At 45.6% G+C, this 26,655-nt stretch overlaps 3 protein-coding genes across 6 annotated transcripts in view; 1 reads left to right on the top strand and 2 right to left on the bottom strand.

The window, feature by feature from the left end:
* Nucleotides 1-282: 282 nt before the first annotated feature.
* On the top strand, nt 283-8,685 carry c17h17orf75 (chromosome 17 C17orf75 homolog). 2 transcript variants are annotated; one of them, XM_035398931.1, is made up of 10 exons: nt 285-647; nt 1,437-1,511; nt 1,809-1,934; nt 2,265-2,396; nt 3,196-3,253; nt 3,966-4,085; nt 4,576-4,640; nt 5,425-5,564; nt 6,141-6,244; nt 6,856-8,685. In XM_035398931.1, the coding sequence occupies exons 1-10, from the start codon at nt 499-501 to the stop codon at nt 7,108-7,110; spliced, it is 1,224 nt and encodes a 407-aa protein (XP_035254822.1). In that variant the 5' UTR covers nt 285-498; the 3' UTR covers nt 7,111-8,685. The 2 variants fall into 2 exon arrangements, with proteins under 2 accessions (XP_035254824.1, XP_035254822.1); XM_035398933.1 differs by lacking the exon at nt 1,437-1,511 and having other exon boundaries at nt 283-647.
* A 93-nt stretch (nt 8,686-8,778) lies between these two features.
* Nucleotides 8,779-16,804, bottom strand: LOC118217121. Its single transcript, XM_035398934.1, has 10 exons — nt 16,380-16,804; nt 14,269-14,346; nt 13,800-13,832; nt 12,908-12,994; nt 12,330-12,427; nt 11,474-11,664; nt 10,636-10,746; nt 10,326-10,406; nt 9,839-9,913; nt 8,779-9,213 (listed from the first exon to the last, which is right to left on the bottom strand). The coding sequence occupies exons 1-10, from the start codon at nt 16,584-16,586 to the stop codon at nt 9,101-9,103; spliced, it is 1,074 nt and encodes a 357-aa protein (XP_035254825.1). The 5' UTR covers nt 16,587-16,804; the 3' UTR covers nt 8,779-9,100.
* Nucleotides 16,805-18,167: 1,363 nt separating this feature from the next.
* The window catches only part of LOC118217316 (mitochondrial Rho GTPase 1-A-like), a 20,491-nt gene continuing 12,003 nt past the window's right edge, over nt 18,168-26,655 (bottom strand). The window contains exons 18-21 of one of the 3 annotated variants that reach the window (XM_035399218.1): nt 26,213-26,415; nt 24,490-24,612; nt 20,471-20,608; nt 18,168-18,668 (exon numbers count right to left, since the gene is read on the bottom strand). In XM_035399218.1, the coding sequence (XP_035255109.1) occupies nt 18,551-18,668; nt 20,471-20,608; nt 24,490-24,612; nt 26,213-26,415 (582 nt within the window). In that variant the 3' untranslated portion in view covers nt 18,168-18,550. The remainder of the gene's footprint in view (nt 18,669-20,470; nt 20,609-24,489; nt 24,613-26,212; nt 26,416-26,655) is intronic. The other 2 variants (XM_035399215.1, XM_035399217.1) reach the window with 2 other exon arrangements.

The following is a 26,655-nucleotide window of genomic DNA, read 5'->3' as shown; positions in this document are numbered from 1 at the left end:
TTCAGTCATGAACCGAACCATCCAGCTACGAGATGAATCATGACATTATAAAAATGATTCAGAGCCAAAAAAATCTTTGAAAAACGAATAGAAAGGCAAAGGTACAAGACTGTCTACTTAACTTTTTAAAAGAGGGAATGAACTACATATGCCATAAAGCATTGCGACTAAGGTATTCCTTTCCCCTCACTTTCAATCGGCTTTTATTTATATTATTATATAATATTATTATATAATATTATTATATTATATTTTATACCGTCTATGGCTTCAACCACATTTGCGAAACCTTCGAGTATATAGAACTGGAACTAATGCCAAGTGAGACGTAATCAACACGGAAAAGTCAGCAGCTGTACCACAGTGGCGTCATCATGTTGACAAATGAGCGAATGCTAGTTGGTCAGCGAGCGTTAGCTTTACCGCTCCATTCAGACTAACAGAAGACCAGCTAACGTAACGTAACATTTGTGGCAATTTTGCACACACAGAACAAACATGTTTACTTCCCAGACTTCTTCGATCCAGGATTCCTTTGACGTTGAAGACAAGGACACGGATTTTGACAATGAAGAAATTGTGGGCTATAATCAGAAAACACAGCAGTTAAACTGCTATTATTCAATCTATTTCTATCAAAGTACTAGGTAAGTAAATTCATTCTGAATGCCGTAGTTGTTGCTAGCCAAGTTTTTCCAAAAGCCTTTGTATTGAAGCCTGCTAACATATATTCATTTTAGATATTCTAGCTAGCTATCTGAGGTCTAAAAACATTCCATGAATGCTAGCTCAGTGATGTTCCTAACGGAATTTTCTGCCAGTGCGTTGTTGGTGACATTATTAGCTTGCTAGCTGTCTTCATGGTGTCTTGCCTCGGGCGCTAATAGCTAGCTAAATTGAATTAAGATAACAAATTCCCATGTGTTACGTTTATCTTGCGTGTATAGAGGCTTGCTTATCATTCTATATTTGTGTTGACAAATAGCTTGCTAGTGCTAGCTAACCTTTCGAGTTAACGTTAACTGGTTGCTGTCTTATCTGTCAGATAGCTTTGTATGGCGTCAAAGCTGTCCGGCATGTGAATAGCTATGTAACGTTAGTTATTGTAAAACTCATAGCTAGCCGATTCCCTAAAATACTGGAAATTCCATAAACCACTGGAGTTATAGTGAGCTAACGTTTGTTATTGTTTTTAACATTGTAAAATATAAATGTAGCTATACGTGCTGATGTGTTAGTTGTTTACTCGTCATTTTATGTGGCTGGTGGGATTATTTACAGTTGCTGTAGGCAGGAGAGTACAGTGATCCCCTTTCCTAAATTTCTCTCTTAATCTTTTGGGTTGTCATCGAGCCGAAGTGGCCGGCAGTCGTAGGGCTATACAGGTCAATTTAGTCGTTACTAACATGCTATGGACACGCTATTGACTGTCTTAGATCAGAGGCAGCCGACGTCCAGTTGGCTAGGAGTCACAGAAGAACTGAGTCCACAACAAGTGAGGATGACTTTAGGTAAAGAAGGTCATGACCGCCGCTGCAATAATTGCAATTATGTGGAACTTGGAAGTCTGTGGAGTGTTGTGCTTTGGTGTGTGGCTAAATGGCAGATAATCGCATCGAATCAAAACGCCTGTCTTGATCATGTGACCCATCACAATTTAAATCGAATCTTTTCATGATCGCAAGGAATGCGGTTCGTGTGTGGCGTGTGTTCATTTTCATCGGGCTTCAGCGCTGTGTGTCTGCATGCCGCTATCCGTATGAAGACTTACCCCTCCCTAAACTATAGCCGCTAACTGGCCCCTGCAGTCTCTCATTAGTAGACACGAGCTTGCCCTCGGAAGCTGAGCCGGAGTTGCGCTCCTACATTTCCCGGAGGCTGAGCAAGGGGGCGCTGTTGGGCGGAATGGGAAACATCGCCACGGTGGAACTCAGGTAACCATGATATTTTCGCTGTCAAGTAGACAGTCTCTTGCATCCACAATGTTGTATCGTCCATGGGTTTTCTACGAAGAGGGGGCAGTCAGTCCTACATAATAATGCAATCTGAACTGATCTCTTGCCATGTGAAGATTTGGATAAAGTGCGTTTGGGAAAACCTCAAAGCTTTCATCCACAATGGTCAAACTCTACAAAATAATGTATTTATTGTACTGTACTGGATGCTCTTATTTTCTTGACATGTTTTAATCTTTTATTCAGAGTCAATAGAGACATGGTGTGGTCTAACGGGACGGGGTTTGTGGTTTTTTCCGGGACTTTCAGTGTCCCTGAACAGGCGGTTGGGTGTTACTGCTGCCTGTTGGAGCAGGAGAGGTCACCGGACCAGCCAGAAGGAGAGGGAAATGGGGACTACGTGGTGTGTTTCCTGGGAGGGTCCGAGAAGGGCCTCAACCTATATCCTTTACAGAACCGTTCCAGGCGCTAGTCAGAGATCAGCGGTATTTAGCCAATCAGTAGCGTTCACATAACAGACGTCCGCACAGACGTATGGCAGCACCTGCTCGCCTCGTGTAGCCCGTTTAGTTGGGCTAGTTCGCTAATGAAGCGCAGTAAAGGTGTGGAAAAGCAAGCCTGACTGGTTACGCGTTTGCCTGAGGAATCTATGGAAGAGCGAGAGCCGCGACTTCAAATCCCACCCTGGACTCGGGCAAATCTCTAGCTCCTTCGTTACACATGCGCAGATATTTCCCCGGTAGATGGTAACTTTAGAGCCTTCCTTAAATTCGCTTACCCTTTCTATATTTGGGGGTCCTGGTCCTAAACACCCAAGGGAAACCTCAAATTTGTCGACTTGGGCTAACCAAACCATCCAACGCCCATGGCAGCAGTCTTCTGCTGACAGAGCCATCTCAGATTACGCGAAGGCTCGGAACGATTCGTGCAAGGATATCAGAAAAGGCAAAAGGAGTTTTAAAACTTTAGCTTAAGATGCACTTTTACCACAGTTCCATAGCATACTGCATTTAAAACGTCCACTGCTCTTACAGCACTGTTATAATATTGCTTATATATTTCTGTACTTCTAAGAATGACTGTTTATTGATATGCACCATTGAATGTACTGTACATGTACCGTTAACAAATTGTACAATATAAAGTAAAGATGATGGTTGTAATTATTACTACTGTAATTCTGGGTGCAGCGTATAATGAATGAACCATTTTGAACACCGTGTTCCTTGACTGAGCACACATTCAGACTGGAGCTGGATAAGTATGTGCAGGGGCTACAGAGCAGCCTCAGCCCAGAGGTAAGCACACACTTCAACTCGCTGCTCCTCGGTGAAAATAGCAGAGCTCTTCCAGCACCCGAGGCCCACAAACACGCAGGTTTAACTCCAGTCCTGGAGGGCCACAGTGTCTGCAGGTTTAACTCCAGTCCTGGAGGGCCACAGTGTCTGCAGGTTTAACTCTAGTCCTGGAGGGCCTCAGTGTCTGCAGGTTTAACTCCAGTCCTGGAGGGCCACAGTGTCTGCAGGTTTAACTCCAGTCCTGGAGGGCCACAGTGTCCGCAGGTTTAACTCCAGTCCTGGAGGGCCACAGTGTCTGCAGGTTTAACTCCAGTCCTGGAGGGCCACAGTGTCTGCAGGTTTAACTCTAGTCCTGGAGGGCCTCAGTGTCTGCAGGTTTAACTCTAGTCCTGGAGGGCCACAGTGTCTGCAGGTTTAACTCCAGTCCTGGAGGGTCGCAGTGTCTGCAGGTTTTGGTGTGAAATTTAAAGCCAGCGATTTGCTGAAGACTTCACACGGCTTGTTTGAAAGGAAACCACAAAACCTACACACGGTGGCCTTCTGGGACTGAAGTTCGAGTGTGCACTGTGCAAGTTTAGGGAAACTGCTTTGTTGTTAGAACAATGCCTTCTTCCCAGGCGTCTTCCCGTAAGTTAGCCGCAAGCATTGAGACTGTGCACAGGTGCGCTCCTTGTCCTTCTCACAGCGTTGCTGCTGCTTACCTGTGTCTCAGCTGCCGAACCTGGAGACGGAGATCAGGCCGTACCTGAGCCTCTGGTACGAGGAGTCCGTCCTGCACATCTACAGAGTGGTGCAGCTGGTCCAGGGGAACATCAGCTATCTGCTCCACGCTGTAAGCGACCTCTGACCCCGACCGGTATCGGCACGTCCTGAACCTCGTAGAGACGATGGATCCGTGATCTGTGCACTTCCAGTGTGTCTGTTGGATAAGCTGCTCTGGATGGGAGCGTCTGACAAATGCCAGTAATCTTAACAGAGGATGGGAGTTCACCATCCGATTTGTGTGTAGAACATCTATGGAAAAAACTGTCTATACAAAATAATAATAATAATAATAATAATAATAATAAATTGTGTGTGTGTAGCTAGCCTTATAGCTATCATTTCAAACATAGCATTGCACAGAGACAGAAGGTCCAACTAAATACAGCTCAGCATTCTTAGTCTGCACAGTATGTACGTGCGTCACCACAGGTGGGGTGGTGTTTACCTACAGTCTAGGTGGGCCTGCATAGATTTCACTGACAGTGCTTGGCAGTGGCAGGTCCCCGCAGGTAACCGTGGAAATTGGGCTAACGTGAGCTTGTGCCATTGTGTTGAAGGCTCTCAGCCACACCCACATGGAAGTGACCGGTGCTGATGAGAGAACCAAGGCTGACGTTGCCAGGTGACGCTTTGCTACATGGGGAGGTGGGGTGGGGGGGGGGTATAACTGAACTGTTCAGATCTACTTCTACAACCCAATAATTGTGAACTTAAAGGCATACTATGCTGGATTTTTAGCCTTGCTGTTGTCCTGTATTTACAATCCTCCTCCATCCTCATGACCAGACTGTGCTGCTGCAGGTTTATAAGACTGAGCATTAGTATGACCAGGCTGTGCTGCTGCAGGTTTATAAGACTGAGCATTAGTATGACCAGGCTGTGCTGCTGCAGGTTTATAAGACTGAGCATTAGTATGACCAGGCTGTGCTGCTGCAGGTTTATAAGACTGAGCATTAGTATTAGTATGGGACGGAGTGTGGCACAGTGGGTAAGGAACTGCGCTTGTAACCGAAAGGTCGCAGGTTCGATTCCCGGGTAAGGACACTGCCGTTGTACCCTTGAGCAAGGTACTTAACCTGCATTGCTTCAGTATATATCCTGCTGTATAAATGGATACAATGTAAAGTGCTATGTAAAAAGTTGTGTAAGTCGCTCTGGATAAGAGCGTCTGCTAAATGCCTGTAATGTAATGTAATGTAATGTATGACCAGGCTGTGCTGCTGTAGGTTTGTAAGACTGGGCATTAGTATGACCAGGCTTTGCTGCTGTAGGTTTATAAGACTGGGCATTAGTATGACCAGGCTGTGCTGCTGTAGGTTTATAAGACTGAGCATTAGTATGACCAGGCTGTGCTGCTGCAGGTTTATAAGACTGAGCATCAGTATGACCAGGCTGTGCTGCTGCAGGTTCATAAAGGCCGCCAGTCTGCAGGGCCTGGTTCAGGAGGACACGCCCTCTGCGTCGCTGTGCAAGGCCGTCTCCGAGGACTCTCACTCTGACCTGGTGATGGACTGCTCCTCCACTCCACCCACCCTCACCAACGCAGGTCTGTCTGTCTGTCTGGCTGTCTGCCTGCCTGCCTACCTGGCTGTCTGTCTGTCTGCCTGCCTGCCTCCCTCCCTGTCTGTCTGTCTGTCCATGTGTTGTACCCCAGTCAGATCCCCCCCTCTGTTGCAACACAGGTCTGTCTGTCTGTCTGTCTGCCTGCCTGTCTGTCTGTCTGTCTGTCTGTCCTTGTGCCGTACCCTAGTTTAATCTCCCCCTCTCTCACTACACAAGTCAGTCTGCTTGTCTGTTCGTCTGTCCATGTGTCGTACCTCAGTCTAACCTCCCCCTCTTACAACACAGGTCCGTCTGCCTGTCCTTCTGTCTATATGCCATAACCCAGTCTAATCTCTCTCACCACACCTGTCAACAGGCCACTGTCCCCCAGTCTAAATCCCTATCCCTCACCAACTCCGGTCAGTCTTATTAGTGTGTAACCGACTAAACCTTCCCCGGTTGCTCTACCTGACCAGCGTGCCACAGATCTACCTCACCGCCCCCCCCCCCCCCCAAACACACAGCCGTGAGCTCCCGTCCCTCACTGACCGTCTGACGGCCGTTCTTGCGTCTCCCGCAGTCAGCAACCGTTTCTGTGACGACTGGATCCAGGCTTTCCTCAACGCGGCGGAGAGCTGCAACCCCTTCCTGCTGCGGCAGATCCTGGAGAACTTCAAACTCAAGGTGCGCGTGCGTCCGGCCTGGGAGAGGGGGAGGGGCCTGCGGGTAGGACCCGGAATTCCACTTTCCGAGGGGGGTGGGGGGTGGGGATATGTATAACAAGTGTAATTTTAATTCTAATTTTTCCCCACCAAGCAATTTTTTAGGTTTCAGTTTTTAAAGACTTGCCTATACGCAATAGATATTTGTTACAGCAGAACTGCACACGCACGTCACTGCCAATTTTATCTCTCTGCTCAAGGATGCCATGCATATTTCTCAATCTAAGCACATTTTATATTCATTATTCAGGGATGCCATGCATATTTCTCAGAGAAATAAAATCGGCAGTGACGTGCAGTTCTGCTGTAACAAATATCTATTGCGTATTTGAGGTTTTTACGATCTCTGAAAAAGAGTCAAGTCGTTAAAAACTGAAACCCAAGGGAAGTGCTTGGTGGGGGACTTTGGTAGCCGTGCCGACGGGGAGAGTACAGATTCACGGGGAAGTGAAAACGCTGGAGCTCCGCCCACCCGCCCACGCGGCGCCAGGTCCAGCGAACGAGCGTGAGAAACGAGCTGAGGAAGGCGACCGTAACGAGGCCATCTCCATTCCCCCCCCCCACTCACCACAGGCCATCCAGGACATGAACAACCTGAAGCGCTTCATCCGGCAGGCGGAGATGAGCCACTACGCGCTGTTCCGCTGCTGCCTGTTCCTGCAGGGCTGCGGGAACGGCGACGTGCTGCTGCAGAACGCCCGCGCCGAGCACAGCGGCCTGCTCGAGGCCTGCGGCATCATCCGCGTGCTGGAGGAGTTCCTGAGCGAGCAGGCGCAGTCTGCTAGCGCCGCCGCTAGCAGCGCCGCCGCCGCCGCCGTCGCGCGCTGACTCCTCCGGGCCAGCAGGGCGGCGACCGTCACCGCAGACCGGCCCTCGCTCCTTACACACACACACTTCAGCTGCACGTCCCACAGATCAAGGGCACCCATCATCAGGATTATCATCTGTATCTGCTCCATCATCTCCTAACCAGGTTAACTGGCTCCAGAGAATAAGTTGTTGGTTCTCAAATGTGGAGCAAAGCTAATTTTATTTTTTTAAATGACTAAAAGTACTAACTTAATGAAATTAAGTCAGAACTTCCTTTGGAGAGGACCAACTGAAGACAAGTCCAAGAGACTTAAGTTTAGACTTTTCTGAGCCTTTTTTAACTGCCTCATCCTGCTTAGTAATAATAGAGTAACATGTAAAAATCATATCTGTAAATACCTGTGCTGTGTCTGGTGCCCATTAACTCTGGTGTAAATCTGACCTCTCAACATTTTCATGTCTGCTAAATCGAACAAGACCATAAATTGTTATATATAGTCCCTCTGAGTTCTGTAACTTTTGCGTGTGGTCCTGTAAGGTCCTAGGATTTGTAAGCTGAGGTATAGTATAATGTTACAAGCATGAAGTATCTGGGTGACTTTTAAAACTACCCCCCCACCCATCCCCATTTTCTCCCCATTCCAAACTTTCTCCCCAGTTTGGAACAGCTAGTCATTCCCACACTGTGATTCTCACTGCAATCTCCACAGTCGATTTTACAGACGAGCATGTTCTCTCCTCCAAAGCGTCTCACAGCTGCTTCTTTCTCATGTTTAAAAAAGTTGGCTCACACAGACACACGTCAGAGGAAGACATTTTGTGCAGCCCAGCAGTACCCATTTGGACCAGTAGGGGGTCACTGGTGCGCAAGGAGACGGTGTAATCACCACTGGCATTTGTCTTGGCATAACACTTAAAAAGTCAACAGAAGGTTGATCAAGATCCTTAAGACATTTTTCTTCCGCAACATTTCAAATAAACACCGTGCACTACAGGCATATATGATGGTCAGGCGTATGACAGGTTAATCCTGTCCTGAAATGTATTGTCATTGCTTTGAAGCTACGCCTCATTGAGTAGTAGGCATTTTGACTATTTAAAAAAAAAAAAGTACATTATTGCCATCATTGGCAGAAGGTTTTTTTTGTGTTGTTATTAAAGTAGCATAGTGGATGTTAAATGAAGTATGTGGTTTACAGTAATTATTTACAGTGTATACTTTTTCCCCAACCCTGCGTCATTGGAGAACTACATCATATGCCTCCATATAATGATGCTCAATACATCTGCGCGAGTTATATTTTCATACCCAGATTTGTCTACGCTTCAGATTGTCTTGTGAAAGCAGTATGTAAAATGAAATATGAAACCAAGTGTACTGTGAAGCGAAGGACTGCAGTCTGATTGATAGAGGGGAGGTGGAGCTGCTTTCTCAACTCTCGCGGTGTCCTTACGGTGAAGAACACTACTGTTTTTGAAATGTATTTAAATTTGTGACATCATTCCGGTGTGATCCAGCTAACATTGTGACTAAAGTCGTCTTGTAAAAGGAGAGAAATAAACCTCAAAACGATGAATACTTCTGGACTTTGACTTTGGTTGTCAGAGATTCTGTTCGGCATTTATCATATCATTACTGTTTAACAAGGCTTTCCCTTTCTCTCTCTCTCTCTCTTTCCTCCTCCCCTTCTACATCACTCTCTATGTCCCCCCTCATCTGTTCCTCCCTTGCTGCCTCCCAGTTTCCTTCCCATGCTAACTCCACATCATTGGCTCTTTGGGATAATTGATCTTAATGAGGTGGAAGTGAATAACAAAGCAGTAAGAAATAGCTTCCGCGGAGAGTGTGTGTTTATTGCAGTGCATTACCACTAAAAAAATAAAAATAAATAATAATAATAATTTTCCGGCATTCACATGCAAATATGTTCCAAATATTAACGATTGGTTGCAGGCCCCACGGCTCCGGCAGACCTGTGGTAACCCTGGTAACGGTTCGGGTGGTCAGCTACCCCTCCGCAGCAGGTGTCATCCATCCCACCGTCCCGCTTTGGAAACTGGCCTCGTCACCCTGCGGGACGCCCCCGCCGTCAGGCAGCCAGGCCGGTTCCAATTGGGTCCCTGGAATGAGCACATCCGGTCATCCATTTCTGAGCGGCCCCATGGAACACAGGCAGGGAGACCCACATACTGTACGGTACACCTGACAGTTAAAATCCTGTCACTAGTTTAAATGCTGTTCAAATTTGAAAGCCCTTGGAATTTTACACTAAGTGTGTTACTAACCAAAATGTAACAACCATACTACTGTAAATAAAAAAAAATGTTCTGAATATTGGTGAAATATGTTTATCTGCAGGACGTTTAGTGGTGTCTCTGAAGGATTACAGTATTTAAGGTGAAGTATGTGTTCCAGGTCTGGGTGCACAGTGTCGCAGGGGACAGTCTGGTTCAGAACATGGAGAGATGAGCGAGTGGATTTAAGTCAGCCATTTTAAAAATGCGGCAAATTGGCACTGAAAATATAGCCAATTTAACTTTTTTTTTTTTTCTTCCAAACTCAGTATTCACAAAGTGTGATGTGCAGATTAATGAGGATAATACTGCACTGGATGCACAACAGATGAGAAAAGCATTTACTATAAGAAAACAAACAGTCTCTTTCTCAAATCGAAAGGACTATCTGCACGTAGCCTAAAGACACCATGGATGTTCACGACAAGCACAAACCGATTCCCAGCCTTACCGATACTCCGTTCTGACAGCCTTCTCAGCAGAGAACTTGGTACATCATAGATGCTCTCCTCAATTACTCTGTACCCTTGAAAGGAAGGAAAAAAACAAAAATTGCAAACAAAAGACAAACCTTTTAAGTACGGCTACGTTAGTTAGGATATGTCGAAGCTGGAGTTGAAATTGCAAATGTTGTATTTTCTTTGCCAAAACATGTTTGTGTGTGTGTGTGTGTGAGAGGTGTAGTTATCTCACCTGGGTGTGTGTATGTGCGTGTGTGTGTGTGTGTGTGTGTGAGAGAGAGAGGTGTGTGTGTGTGTGTGTGTGTGTGTGTGTGTGAGAGGTGTGTTATCTCAGCTGGGTGTGTGTGTGCGTGTGTGAGAGTGTGTGTGTGTGTGTGTGTGTGCGTGTGTGTGTGTGTGTGTGTGTGTGTGCGTGTGTGTTTGTGTGCGTGTGTGTGTGTGTGTGCGTGTGTGTGTGTGAGAGGTGTGTTATCTCACCTGGGGGCGGGTCCTCAGTGACCCTCATGTTGCTCAGCGGGACGTCGTATATGCCCTCTTCCTCCTGAAGCAGATGCGCCGCTGTGGGGAAGGGTGGGGAAGTCAGCAAATACAGTTCATATTCCCAATCTCATTCCACATGGCACTTCAGGGCCTCCATAGAAAATAAAAACTGAAATGTGCACAAATATTGAGTTTATGATGTGGTTCAGCAAAGGTGTTGCTGGATACTCATTGGTCGATGTGAATTCCTTCCTTTGAGGACCAATCGCTGCGAGACGGAGGTCTGTGAGGAGGCGGGAACACTCACCCGTCCTGCATGGCAGTACGTCATAGTCATCCGCTTCGGCATCCTCCTCTTCCTCGTCCGGCGGCCCCTGGCTGGATCTCCAGAGGCCGCTGTCGAAGGCTGCAGCTGAAACTGAAGGTAAGACCATGAGTAAAAAAAGGAAAGGGTAAAAAAAGAAAAGAGGCTCCAGAAGCCTGACTGTGCTAAAAGTGCTTTTTACCTTCTCAAGAAATTACATCAACTGAAAATGGAGAAATTAAAAAGTGACACGGCCGGAAGCTTCGCTATTTTAGGATGTGATCAGAGGGAATTCATCCAAGCTTTAACCCCCCTCCCCCCTTTAAAAAATAAAATCCAGCCAAAAGCAATGGCTTTTCATCGCAGACTAACCAAAACTGACTAAAAACCAAAAACTCACAGGACAAGTAAGAAGTAAGCAGTGATGCTAAATATGTAAAAGAGTCTCAGTAATTACAGCCCTGATTCAACAGGGCTCAACATGCACACTTCTCTAAAAAAAATATTTTGAAAAACATAAAACAATTTTTCTGTGCAGCTGCGATTTCATGGTTCCAACATTATCGTTTCGCTGCAACACACTGCAGACAAAATGCACACCTTAATGCAGAGGATACCACACTACATACATTACAAGACACTAATATGTTCCAGAGATATTCACCAGCTTTACTGCCCTATTTTTAAAAACACAGGAAACTGCTAAATGGTGACTGAGGAGAAAGCAAACAAAACTAAACCAACAGAGACATTCAGCAGAATGAGCAGAAACAGAGAGAGAGAGAGAAAGAGAGAGAGAGAGAGAGAGAGAGAGAGAGAGAGACGCTCTGCCCTGACTGACCGAGTGAAGCAGGATTTGAAGTGGCGGTTGGGGGTGTGGCTGGACAGCGGGGGTCAAGGGTCAGGGTCGTCCCGTTCCACGGTTCGGAGGCAGCGCGGAGACGCCCTCTGTCCAACTCCCGCCTCTCGCCCCCTGACGGGATGCTGCGAGGGCTGCCCCGCCAACTCGGCCTCAGCTCCGCCCCCTCCTGCCTGTGGCAAGCCCCGCCCCCCACAGAGAGACACAGCGCGGGAGATTAGCCAAAGCTTCCAAACGCCTGCCTCACTGTACCTCTACACACAAATACAGCCACAGTATTACACAGAGGAACACGCAACCCCCCCCCCCCCACCCCTAAACCAAACCCCCTACAGCTGCCTCCAGTCACACTCCTACGAAAGTGCACAAAACATCTTAAACACTGAAAAACAATCTGTTCCCCTCAGTAGCACACAAGTGCAGGTTTAGACATGGGTACCTCCGGAGAACACTCATCATGAACAATTACGAATCCCACAGTATTTCTTAAAATAGTTAAAATTGAAAAAAAAATATTTGGGCACCTGAAATCCAGTAATACAACCTATCAGTGATCCCAATTAGCCCAGATCAATTACAAGGCTGCATATTTGGCCAAACTCTGAGTAACCAACAGAGCTTGTGAAGGACTGTCAGAATTTACGTTAAATATTTAACGATTGGTGTCACATAGCACACAATGTAAAATAAGGTTTCATGTCTTTGTGTAGTTCAGCACCTGTTCTCCTGCACACAGCCCTCGTGTGTAACACTGTCCATGTTTTTCAGTGATGTATGCATCTTTGTGGGGGCAGGGGCGGAGGGGATTGGACGGGGGGTGGGGGGGGGGGGGTCTTACCAGATGCAGGCAGGATTGGGGTGCCTGTGTCCAAGGGACTGCATGGCCCTCCACAGGAGGCCAACCCAGGTCTGTCTGAGGTCTGCCGTGTCTGCTGCCTGGCTCCACAGCCAGGGGGCGACAGAGAGCCGTGAAAAACAAACACCTCTCCAGCAATGACCAGATAAAACAGGCTTCACCCTACCCATAAAGGGGCGGAGCTACCCCATGGGCTGTCAATCACCATCTCGTCTGGACTAATCAAGAGACTTTGCTCCCTCTCAAAACAATATGATATAAACACGGGTCAGATAAGCCAATAGCGTTGGCATCACTTGATACTATAGGCTGCGGCTGTTTATGGGTTCATTAAGCTTCAACCTTCCACTGCTAATCCAGAGTCCAGGTATCGGTTGTCCTGGATACCAAGGCCACAACAGAAAAACAATTCTTGCGTGTACAGAGCTTATTGAAACTGGCTAAGGGCAAGAGCCATTCGAGTGGTCACCCACGTTACGTGTCATAAGTTAGAGTGGCTGTCTCCTATCACAGGGCACAGTGAACGGCAGCATCGCACACTTCTACTGAGGATCGCTCACCAGCAGTTTCTTTTTCCCGTTGTTCATACTGATCTCAAAAGCGTAGCGTTTTCCCTCCGCCTTCTGGACTTCACGCACTGACTGTACCTGGTCAAACACACAAGCGGAGACACACAGGTGCTGAGGACGTCACAGCCTCTCAGCTGCTACTACTACTATTATTATTATTATTTTATTCAGCCTTTATAGTCACATTGAGATTGACCTTTTTTTTTTTTTTTTTTTTTTCTTTCAAGTGAGCCCTGGAGCTTGCATGTCTTTGGACTGCGGGAGGAAACCCGAGTAAACCCTAAAGGAAACCCACGCAAAGGGGATCCAGAACTCGAACCCAGAAGACCAAACCCAAGACTGGCTTCAGCCTGGACCAAGACACAGGCTAGAAACCTCGTCTTCCAGCAAAGGGACAAGCCGTTATTTTTCCTTCTGATGAGCAGAAAAGAAATAATGAGCTAGCCTGGTTAATTAGAGACCCCGCCTCCACAACACTACTCTCCATGGCATCCATTTTGAAAATCAGCCACACCTACAGATGAAGAAATATCTTTCCACGGATCACTGAACACTCACCATACATCCCATGGCTTATCTGAGTGGGGAAGAGGTGATATCTTTTGAGAGGGCTGAGGTATAAATTCAACTAAGATTTTGATTGCGATTTAATATGGAAATCAGACACACTATAGCTCCAGACTCTAGCTAATGTAATGTAGCTAATGTGTGGTGAGGGTTCTGGCGCAAAATGGCTGCCGTGCATCACCCAGGTGGGTGCTACACATTGGTGGTGGGTGAGGTGAGTTCCCACTCATCACTGTAAAACACTTCAAGTGTTCAGAAAAAGTGCTATATAAAAGCAATGATTTATTAATTCAGTCATTCATTCATTCAGACTCACCATCCATATGTAATATTGTCCTTTCAGTTGTAACTGTAAAAGCGAAACAAAACGGTGGTCTTACTGAGAAGAAACATCACATGCAACTTTGTTCTTTATGAATTCACAATTTCTAAATAAAATGATAATCAATGTTTAGGTGATATAAAATGTATGTGGTTACATCTCTTTTTTTAAAGAAAATACAGACATTAACATGCACTCTCAGAAAAAGGGTTCCTCAGCTCTCCAGTCTCCAAAGGGGAACACCTTTAACTTCTTTATGGAACCCTCTGTGGTATGTGTGAAAAGAGCAAAAGCTCACAGACTGAACAATTTTGCGTGACAAAGAACACAAACTAGACAGGGTTCCTCTGTGAAGACCCTGATGAGCCTTTTGGAACCCTTTCTTCTGAGAGCAATTTTTAAATTTCCAAATATTCACACCATTAATGACATCTCGGGAGCCTTCCCAGCAACACGTACTTACAGAACTTCCTGCTTTCTGAGTGTAGAAACACAGCACTGAGTTTTGCAGCCTGAACCAATAGCTCACCCATTTCAGCTTCTGAAACAAATCACAATAGAGCCCTTTCATGTGTACTGTATGGCATTTTAAAAGCACCTGAAAGCTACAATTGAGATATAAGTTTACACACAGGAGAAGTGCTGAGCACTGGTACTGCATTTATTTCAAACAATAAACAAAAGTAGATTAGGGAACATTTTGGAGCACACAAACCAGACAAAAAATGTCCACCTTGCAGATAATTAAGTCGGACCCTGGATCAAAAACAACACAGATACAGAAATATCAAAGTACAAAGGATCCTGTGAGTTTGTAAACAGAGAACAGAGTGCCTATCCTATCTTTTCAAATCAATATACCAATAGCATATATGAGCCTGTGAGACATGTAATACAACTGTACTACAACTGATACATGTTAAAAGGGATTTAATATTTTGGAAAAATAATCCAGTAATATTTGCTAATCACCCACAGTGATTTCTAATGGTGCAGAATCACTCAGTGATTTCTAACAGTGCAATATCACTCACAGTGATTTCTAATAGTGATTTCTAATGGTGCAATATCACTCACAGTGATTTCTAAGAGTACGATATCACTCACAGTGATTTATAACAGTGCAATATCACCCATAGTGATTTCTAACAGTGCAATATCACTCGCAGTGATTTCTAACAGTGCAATATCACCCACAGTGATTTCTAACAGTGCGATATCACCCACAGTGATTTCTAACAGTGCGATATCATTCACAGTGATTTTTAATGGTACAGTTTGGCACATAAAGGGTGTGTACGTACACACACACGCACACGCACGCGAACATGAACAGTGAATGCTTTTAACAGCTGCCATGACATAACAGGGATGTGAGAGACTTTGTGGTGTCTGGTTCCTGCACACATTCACACAGAGGCACAAAAGACATTTTTTCCCCACACACAGACGGCGCTTCAGTGCGGTGGCTAAAGAGGGCGACAGACGGGAGTGAACTAGCCTGCAGCACAGCAGTCAAAACAAGAGCCAATTAACCTCTTATATATGTGCTGTATAACTCTGAAACAAGTCATGTGACTATTCGGGGGGGGGGGGGGGTGTACAAACTCGCACTCAACTTATGCTTATTCTACACACATCTCTGGCAAGAATAATTATATACACATACATTCATAGACATACGCACAAATACACAATGACTACATATATGTGTGTGCTGTCTGCATATACTCTACATATATGCGCACCGTACATTTCTTCGAAAACGACAAATACGTAAACTAGCATCATTTCATCAACAAAATCCATGACGATCAATATTTTAGTGACAAATTTTTGCTCATATTCAGAAAGATGACATAAAATCGCAGCTGGGGCTATGTTTTGTTCCGTTTTAAAGCTACATAAAGGAGTGAAATGCCACAAAAAATCTTACCAAGATAATATACCAAATAAAAGAAACCACAAATAAGGAAAACAAAACAATGATCTTACTGAGAAGCAACATCACGTTCAGGTTTGTTATTTATAAATTCACAATTTCTAAATAAAATGATAATCAATGTTTAGGTGATATAAAATGTATGTGGTTATATCACTTTAGTAATGTGACATGTTTATAAGTAAAATCAATATATTAACGGACATGACAATTAACTTTTTGGATGCAATTAAAGAAAGCATACGGACAACCAATAAAAATAAACAAGTTTTAAAATGAAATGGGGAATTGCTGTAACAATTATTTGTTTTAACAACTAGGTTTTTGGTTGACAAAGCAATCTGAACAGTACCATATTTAAACCCTAAACATAAAGCAACAAGTTTTATGTTGTTAAATCATGCCATTACAAGTTAATTTAGTAGACACTGTATAATAAAAAGATAACAATTATTTAGCACCAACAATAACAAACAGTGAATAAACATGTATTTGTTAAGCAAATTACTGTCATTTTGGGAAACTGGTTGTTAGGCTGAGTCCTTTGATGTAATGTTACACAATTTAAAGTGCTCTTCAATATGGACATGAATTTATGACTTACGGAGAAATTGATTAGTAAGAGAACTCACCATTCTCTTTTTCAAAAAGCTCTCGAACACTAGATGGTCCTCGCCCGTCGACATTCTCTGCGCATCTGCGTCCCGCGGCGCCCGTTTCTCACGAGGGCGTTCCTGGTGAGGAATAATTTCAGGGCACCCCACTTCCTCTTTCCAACTGAATAAAAAAAAACTCCGCTCGCTGAGACCAGAATCCAGTGGGAGCCGCGACTTCTGCATTCTACGATGCCACAAAGGGAGCCTGTTTCTCAGCGCAAGGGAAGCACGTATGACTGCTCTTCGCTCGAAATGGAGAAGAACCTCGTGCAATAAGAAATCACTGGGAAAACCGTAACTGCGCGTTAATAATAATGAAAAGCACGGGTGGAAACGGTCAAGTCTGTTTCTAAGCCTTTGCTGACAGCCAGGTTTAGAATTTAAGCAGGCGAACAGTGAATTAGCCCAGTAAGAGGTTGTGAGAAAACGTTTGTGGAAGTGTTGAGTACTCACTTCACAAATAATGACCAATCAATCAATCAATCACATTTTATTTGTATAGTGTATTTTACAGCAGTTGTCACAATACGCTTTACAGACAACCCTGGCCTAAACCCCGACAAGCCTAAGGCAACAGTGGCAAGGAAAAACTCCCTGTGGCAGATGGGAAGAAACCTTGGAAGGAACCAGGCTCAAGGGGGAAACCCATCCTCCTCTGGTTGGCTCAGGGTGGCGACTGGTGGCCAACATTTCAGTCAGTTTTATAATGAGTCATGGTAGATTACGCTTGCTTCATTGTTCCTGTGAATAAGTGATACCAAGCACACTACACACTCACATCACCAACACACACCTCACACTACACACTCCCATCACCAACACACACCTCACACTACACACTCCCATCACCAACACACACCTCACACTACACACTCACATCACCAACACACACCTTACACAACACACTCCCATCACTAACACATGCCTCACACTACACACTCCCATCACCAACATACACCTTACACAAGACACTCCCATCACCAACACACACCACACATAAAAAAAACTCCCATTATAAACACACACCTCTCATAAAACACTCCCCAGGAGGCGAAGTTTCAGCACACAGGTATTTATTGTAAATGTAGGAAAAAGTTAAATGGCACAAAACAGTCTTTGGGGTGGGGGGGGGGGGTGTGCATTGAAAGAGCGGTACAGGATAGCAGACCTATTATTGACGGGCGTTATGTATTCAACATAGTGATTTAAATATTAAGGGAAAAGAAAATAACACAAAAATAAATAAATAGCGATACCGGGAAACGTTAGCAGGATGAGAAAGGAAACGGAGCGTGGCGAAGTGCGCGGGCGCAGCCTTGCAAACGAACGAACCGTGCCACCCCCGGGGTCTGGCGACGCCGGACGGGCGAAGGGGTCCAGGGGCACCGCGCCCACAGGACGGGAAGGGGGAGGGGGCAGAAATAGGCCCCTCCCACAGGCGCAGGGACAGGAGAAACCGAATAGGACAAGGCTTTTTAGGAGCTGCACACAGTCAGGCCCCAAACCGTAAAAGGCAATTATTAATAACAGGAATAATAAAAAACTATATCACTATATTTATATATATATATAACCGTCTATATCAGTAATAATGGCAGTTGAAAATGAAAATGTAGGGTTGTGTCATCATGCAATACAAACAAGTGAAAAAAAATAAATATAGCATAACATGCGCAAAAAAAACACATTTCCAAAATAAAGCAAGGATTTCAGTAGTAATTCTCCCATTATACAGTAGCTTATAAACCTTTATTCAGCTTGTTCCTTATCAGTGTTTCGAGGGGCAATTAGAAGAACGATATCCTACCATTATATACATCTATTTACATGGCACTCTGTCCCTTCTTGCTAGAAAATGCTTTCTCTATGCCCGTGTAAGACAGCTTACACTGCTGAGAACACACCGTTAAAAACAACCGTGGCAAAGAACTGGCTGCACCTTCAACCTATAGCACCAAGGGTGGGGGGGGGGGGGTGTCGTCAACAAAAATCGATTTCAATTTCAATGAGGGGTAAAAAAAAGAAAACATCAGCAAGACTAATAAATAAACATTACATTTTTTAAATGACCTGTTCTTTTTGTTCTGTCATGATGGGGATGAAGGTTGATTTTGTTTTTTTTTGGGGGGGGGGGGGGGGGTGGAGGATCATCGTGGTTTGAGGAGTGCTCTGTACATGGCAAACCCCAAAACAGCAAACACTGTGGCACCAACACTGGCCCGAAGCCAGAAGCCAGAACTCTTCGTGTCACCCTGGGTCACGTGTCTGTGCCAGAGAGAGAGAGAGTGGGGGGGGTGGGGGAGAGTGAGGGAGAGAGAGACAGAGAGGGGGAAGAGAGAGAGAGAGAGACAGAGGGAGAGAGTGAGGTAGAGGGGGAGAGGGGGATAGAGGGAGAGAGCGAGAGAGAGAGAGAGGGAGAGACAGAGAGAGTGAGGGAGAGGGGAAGCGAGGGGGGAGAGACAGAGAGAGTGAGGGAGAGAGACAGAGAGACAGGGTGAGACAGAGAATAAGACAGAAAGAGAGAGTGATCCAGAGAATGAGAGAGAAAAAGACAGAGGAAAAAAACGTTAGACGCTTATTCAGCCTGTGACAGGGAGCAGTAGTGTAATGCAGGGATAGCAAGGTCAATTCAAAGTGCGCCAAATTAAGCCAGAGGAAAGGCATCTAGCTTTAAGTCCAAATAATCCAATTTCCACATTTGCAAATATTTTCAATTCCCACTTATTATGTACAAAGACTCAAATAGCACACTCCTGAAATGACTGGGCTGACTACGTCAAGTTACTTTCGAAAGGAACCAGTAAAGAATCCCAGCTTTCTCAGAATTCAACTTTACACCCAGCTTTAAAATGATCAAACCTTTGTCTTATTTGGCCAAACCGCTTGAAGGAATACAATGAGAACAACAGGATATTAGGAGACAAGACAGAAAAAAATGTGTGTGCATTTCTGAACGTGTATTTTGCTAAAGGTTTTGTGAAAGGAAGTTTACCTTCGTATAGCCTTGAAGGACTGCTCTATACAAAACTACAGTCTGACTAAAGGTTAGTGAGTCAATATTTAGTAATAACTAGTAAAACTAGTAAGAACAAGTTAACTAACTAATGAAGAGAAAAAGCAACATTACAACATTATTATAACACACAAGTCAGTGACAGATGGGGTCAATAACAACTGAATTCAAATAAATTGAAATTCAATATTATAGCCATTTTTAAATTGAATTCCAATTAATTTCTTTAATTCACCAAGTTGAAATTGAACCGATTCCAATCCTGGCGACAGTCCATCGTTCATACTTATTATTTTTTAGTCCAGCACTGAAACATATAAGTGCATAAACTTCAAAAAGATTGCATTGATTAAAGTAGGACAAATTCCACACAAAGTGACAACATATAGATGGCACACACACACACACACTAGATTTTCATTAACAAAGCCCAGTAAGGCTACAATGTGGAATAAACATGGATGTGGATGAAGGGGGGGGGGGGGGGGTTCGGGGACAACAAGGGGGTGGTGGGGGGGGGGGGGGGTTAATCTGTGAAAGAAGCCAATGTGACCCTGGCGGTGCATTCAGGCACTAGGCAATAATAGCTCCCATTGGTCAAAACATTTGGCCCTTTAAGTCCCTCTATACAGCAAACAGGCAGTCAAACTCTTGATATGAAAAGAAAACTCCAAAACAAAGCCAGTACCCCAACAACACCATCCTCAGTCCCTACTCCTCCACCTTCACTCAGATACCCCAAAACCACCCCCCCCCCACCCCCACTAATCTACCCGCACCCACTCTCCTCCACATTACATCCTAAACCCACTCTAAGTCAACCGTAGATACCAGCGGTAGTCTCCACCACCTACTCCTCCACCCCCACCCCACCCCACCCCACCCCCACACCACCCTGTCCTTCCCTCCATCCCAGATCTACTGCGTCCCTGGACACCTCCCTCTCCCTCCGCCCGCGGCAGGTGCTTTTACCTGTGCGTAGCGCGGCAGGTGCTTTACCTGTGCGTAGCGCGGCAGGTGCTTTACCTGTGCGTAGCGCGGCAGGTGCTTTTACCTGTGCGTAGAGGGGCGCGCGGAAGACTCCATGTAGGCAGACTCCTCGACGCGGCGGACCGCGTGAACCTGGTGGGTCAGGCTGGACTCCGCGTCCGCCAGCAGAAGGGCGCCAAGCTCGGCGACACGGGGACGCAACCTTGAGCACACACCGCACACAGCGTGCAGGTTCAACAACCGCACCCGCGTGCCACACAGGCCCCCACAACGCCACCTGTACCACCCCCACGCTCATGCCACACACACACACACACACACACACCGCACTGCAGCTAAATCAACGGTAAACCCCCCCACCCTGACACTGTGACTAAAAATCACCAAATCATCAAAGCCCATTGAAACACCCCCCCCCATTAAAACATAAGAATTCACTCCGCCCCAATATTTTTTTTAACATATATTATTTTATTGCCTATAAATATTAAGTAATATTTTGAAATGCTATTCATGAATAGTGCCCATGGACTCAGACAGTACGGTGTGTGTGTGTGTGTGTTAGGCCACGCCCACTCTGTCCCAACAAATGTTACAGGAGTGAGGAGGCCCCCACAGTTAGTGCGAGAAACGCGTTAGACGCCAGACCGCGTTAGGTCCACACATGCCCAAGGTCACCTGTCAGAGGCCCAAGGTCACCTTTGCGAGGCCCAAGGTCACCTGTCAAGAGGCCCAAGGTCACCTTTCAGAGGCCCACGGACGTCCTGCATCTCGCGCCCGCTAGCTTTCAGGTGAGCTTCACCGTGACAACGGGCTAACAATGTGGTACAATGTACTACAAGAAAGGAGAAGCAGACTTTCGCCCAAACGCAATAAGAAATTATGGGATAATCACAAGATGAAAGGACTCCAAACAGACTCAAGAGACACTCAGAGAAAGAATACAGCATTTCCCATTACCCTCACAGCTCATTACCCGAATCCCAAAATTCACCCAAAACCCCGTCTCCCACGACCCAGAAGAGACGTCACTCTGGACAGGTGTGGAAATCCCCCAGGGCCCATCTCAGTTCCCACCGAAACTACACCATCGGTTCACAGCCCATCCAGGCTTCTTTCTGACAGAGAGAAGCGCACTGGCACACAGAAAAACAAGCTGAAGCAAACTGACTCAGTCCATGAAAATCACACCCTCCTCTCTCCAACTCTCCCACACCCACACACACGCACACACACACGCACACACGCACACACATGCGCACACACACACGCACACACACACGCACCCACACTGAGAGTTGTACTTTTCATAGCTCTAGTCTAAACAAAATGCTTTGACAGGATGACCAAAGATGGCGTCTCAGGGAGGACTTGGAAGGATTGAGAAAAGCCCCTTAAAAACACTGTGACCCAACGCTGTGATCCAATGCTGTGACCCAACACAGACCCAACACTGAGACCTAACGCTGTGACCCAACACAGGCCCAACACAGTGACCCAACGTTGTGACCCAACACAGACCCAACACAGTGACCCAATGCTGAGACCCACCACTGAGAACCAGCACTTTGACCCAACACTGTGACTGATCACAGTGACCCAACACTGAGAACCAACACTGAGACCCAATGCTGAAAACCACCACTGAGACCCAACTCTGACAACCAGCACTGAGGCCCAACACTTTGACTGAACACACTGACCCAACACCATGACCCAACACCGAGACGGCCAGGCAGAAGCAGTGTTACGGGGACACACCGGACGCCGGCGGTTAAAAGGAGGTGAACAGGTGCAGGAGGAAGAGAAAGAGAGCAAGCCAAACACAAGAAAATGAACACCTATGGGCGAGAAATAACAGAACACACAAAGGAGCAACACATTACAGACAGAACTGAGCTAATGAATAACTCACACACACACGTGGGCAATCGCACGCGTGCACACACACACCGGAGAGAGACTTTCTTTGGGAAAAGATTCAGCAGTGTCACTGATATGTAAAGATGTACCAGTACGTGTCACTCATATGTAAAGAAAGGCAAAGCTGCTGTCTTTACAACCGGAGACACATTTAGACAAAATTACGAAAACAACATGGGAGATAGATTCTGGAGGGTTTTTTTTTTTTTTTCCTTCCTTCCTTTTTTTTTTTTTTTACTTTTCTGTGAGGATCATCATGAATAGAAATAGGCCGAAAACATCACAGAAAACAATTGTGATATTCTTCAAAAATAAGGAAGCTCTTCATTTAAAAGCTGCACGCTCCCCCCAAAAGGTGAACCACCATCAGCTTGACCGCAGTGACGATTAATAAAACAATGGGAAACAATCTACATTTAAAGGGCATACTACGCAGGATTCTTTTCTTGAAAAATATTTTTTTTAAATCATGTTCAGTCCCATCTATGCTGCACTGGCAATCTCTGTCTCTGCTCACGTTCCCCAAAAACCATGAGGCAGGGCTCGTTCAAAAAGCAGACAATCTTCGAATTGCTTTTCCTCGGTGGCGACAGCCGAAGTTCACAAAGGGGATGAAAATCGACGTGGAGTTGGCGTGTTTTCAGCTGGATCTGTAAGGAGGCCTAATGTGACCTCTGGCTATCCAACTGGGTATGTTAGGTAGCTACATGGCCTAAGTCAGGTACATGAAGTAAGTAGGCGGGGTTGAAGACAGAGGTGACTTCTTTGATTGTAAACACAGGACCACAGCAAGGCAAAAAAATCCTGCATAGTATGCCTTTAAGTTCCTAAAAAAATGTTAGGGATAGTTAAAACTGAAATTAATGTTATACATTCACTTTCTTACCTCTAGAAATGTCTTTTGACCCATAAAATGACAGCTCCTCATGGCATATTTTTTCCAAGACCTCATTTCCAAAATAAAAGTTTGAACAAGGAACTAACGTTCAGCTTTAAATTTCAAAAAACATTTCTAGAGGTAAGAAAATGAAAGCATGACATCAATTTCAGTTTTAACTATTTTTAAGTTAAAAGGTGTTTTAAGTGTTATACAATGTTTCCAATTAACAGAAAAAATAGACTGGAAAGAAACACAAATTTACGGGGTGGTTAATTTTAGTTCAAAAAATTATTTCATGTTTACATTTCTCCCCAACCAATCCAATCCCACAGCTGTTAGTTCAGAGCTATACACTGCATATCCTCATTTTTTCCTGAAGCTGCTTTATTTAACAATAAATTAAACTAAGTTTATAAAATGTATTACAGACCATATTTACTCAAATCCAAGCCTTTTTGCCAAAAGGGGGGTTACCAGGATTTTTGTCATAGGGTGGGGCCTGGGGGTAGGGTCACAGACTCAGTAGGGGGAGGGCCACACTATCTCCAACAGTGATATTAGCCAATTGTAACAAGCCATTTTTTGTGGGAAAAACAGGGGCGGCAGCCAGGGTGGCCAATCAAATTCCAAAGGTTGCCAGTGCCACTCCAGCCAGCCCACTGAACATGCCCCCGCACACACGAACACAAGAGGCTTACTCTGCATTTCTGCATTTATCCATTTTCACCAAAATTACAACATAATCAAAAAACTTTCAACGAGTAAAGAACACAGTTTCGAAATTTCAAGATTTCGAGAACAACTGTAAATAATATAAATAGGTTTTTTTTTTTTTCCCCACATTTTAAACTTCACACTTCACTAGAGCAGCGGAGGTAAGGGCTCCACCAGGGTTCAACAGAGCTTCAGAGCTTGCCAGAAAGTTCCGTCATGCAAAAGCTTCTCCAATAAAGGCCACTGGTTAAATTTTTTCTTTTTTTTTTAAACCTATGTGGACTTACAACAGAGACAAATAAAATGGCCATGGTCCAATCTAGTATATGTATGTACTGTAAATCCAATAACCAATCTACCCTTTCTGTCCTTTCAACGTGCAAAGTTGCCTTTTGGATATGCAGGGTAAAAACCCAGAAAGATTATAAAGAGCAAAAAAAAAAAAGCTAATAGGATGTTAAGTTTGTATGTTAGAGAAAAGTGCAGTCAGAACTAAGCCCCAGCAGGGGGTGGGGCGATGGGGAGGGGAGGGGAGGGGGGGGTGTAGAGATTAGAGATTCGTGGACCTGTTTAAAACAGCAGCACACAGCCTGGCCTTTACAGTCTGCAGCAGCTCAGAGAGGAGCAGGTTCTGACAGATGCAGTAGGTACACCTGTTCCAGGTGCACATACAGCACAACCGGGCGTGGCTGAGGAAACACACACACACACACACACAGGAAGACCAGGTCAGTGCCATCCTCTGTGCAAGGACCGTCACGCCTCGCTGGCGCCCCCTCATGGCCACACCGTCTCAGTGCAGGGCACAGGTTGATGTCCAAGAAGAAGAAGAAAAAACATTTTTAAAATAAAAAATAATAATTACAATAAAATGAAAGCTTGAAGTTGACACCAAATCTGCTACGATGCCAACTGGTAATTAAAAGTTCTAACAGACTGGGCTTAAATCATGTCTTTCAGAAAAGGGCTGCATTAGTATCACTGCTTAAACTGCAAATGAGCAAATTTAAAAACCCGTCTTTGCCAACCTCAAACGGATGTTGAAGTCACCAAAACTGACAAGATAAGGTGATTTATGTTTAAATTAAATGAATATATTTTGCTGGTTGGCTTTTTCCTCTATGAGCATGTACACAAACCATGTGCAAAAGTGCATTAAACAAAGAACAAAAACAAGCCAGCACCACCGGCCTCAAATCCAGCCCCCACTGATTTGGGCCAATCGGATATGTCGGAAGGAAGAATCAGAACACATCACAGAGACGCCAGGAACAGACAGGAAGGGAAAATTCATGTAATACGACTTGCTTTTTACGCACAGAAACATGGGAAATTGTCCCAAGACAAAAAATAAATGCACAAAAGCCAGTAATTTAGCCCAGCGCAAGTCAAAATCTGCCGACTACCCCCAAGCTCCGTTTCGGGCCTGCTTCAGAAAGCTCTGTAAACCAGCTCTCCTGATTCAATGATTGGTCTCCCTATCCCCCCCCACCCACGCCCCCTGCCCCCCGCCCCCCGGCCTCCACCAGCCCTCACCTCTCACTGCTTGAAAATCTTGGTCCAGATCCAGAACTAATTAACGAATCATGATCTTCAATCAAGTCCTTAACAAGTACATTCAGGTGTTGTAGTGCTGGGCTAAAACAAAAACCCGCACCGGCCCTTTTCAGATGAGACTGCACACCCCTGTCCCACACAGTCATCTCTCTTCCCCCTTACGATACTCTGAGCCTTCCCAGAAGCACTTGCAGCACCATCAGCCCGGTCACTGAAAATCTGGCCGCATTTCTCCCGTTAATTCCATCTTGTTGACCTGAATTCCACGGAAGTACAGAGCCGCTTGCCTCGGTCATTCACTCCTGCTGCTCATAACATTCGCATCGCTCAAAACACGACCCACTTTCCCACAACGCACTCTGCTGGAGGTCTTGAGTTATCAGTTATGATTACGACCACTGTGCTTTCCTTACAAAAAAAGTGTGGCCTCCTCATTCAGTTCTTGCTGCTCACACTTCTGTTCTGTTTAGCCCACCTCCCCTTCCCTTAAGTGGCTTTTTTCACTTGCCAGGCGGCCATTGTAAATAAGAATTTGTTCTTAATGACTTGCCTGGAGGAATAGAGTTCACTATCGGGTCTCTCTGATCCACATGACATGGAGATCAGTGGATCCGCGGAGTGCCTACGCTAAACTGGGGGGGGGGGGGTGGGGGCACAGGTGAGGGACGGGTTTGGGAGGGGGTTGCAGTTCGGGTGGGGGGGCTGGGGCCGGGGGCGGGGGGCTGTACTCACGGGTACATGGCCATGGTGGTGAGCTTCATGTAGATGTCCCTGCTGGGCGGGTCGGCGGCGTTGCAGCTGAAGGGCTGCGGCGGGTGCATCTTGTGCTTCTGGCAGAACTCGGCGGGCCCGGGGCTGTGCAGCTGCTTGGCCTCGTGCAGGTCCGCCTTCGCCCCGATCACCATGCACGGCGTCTTGCTGTCCAGGAAGTACTGCTGCAGACGGGAGGTCATCGCCACAGGTAAGCAGAGAGCAGGTCATTAACCTTAAACCCTGAATTCACCAGGTCATTAACCTCCAACCCTGATTTCACCAGGTCATTAACCTTAAACCCTGATTTCACCAGGTCATTAACCTTAAACCCTGATTTCACCAGGTCATTAACCTTAAGCCCCTCATTTCACCAGGTCATTAACCTCCAACCCTGATTTCACCAGGTCATTAACCTTAAACCC

This window comes from Anguilla anguilla, chromosome 17, assembly GCF_013347855.1.
Source record: "Anguilla anguilla isolate fAngAng1 chromosome 17, fAngAng1.pri, whole genome shotgun sequence".
Classification (NCBI taxonomy): Eukaryota; Metazoa; Chordata; class Actinopteri; order Anguilliformes; family Anguillidae; genus Anguilla; species Anguilla anguilla.
Note: the sequence above shows the minus strand (reverse complement) of the source record. Positions and strands in the feature narration are given on the sequence as shown.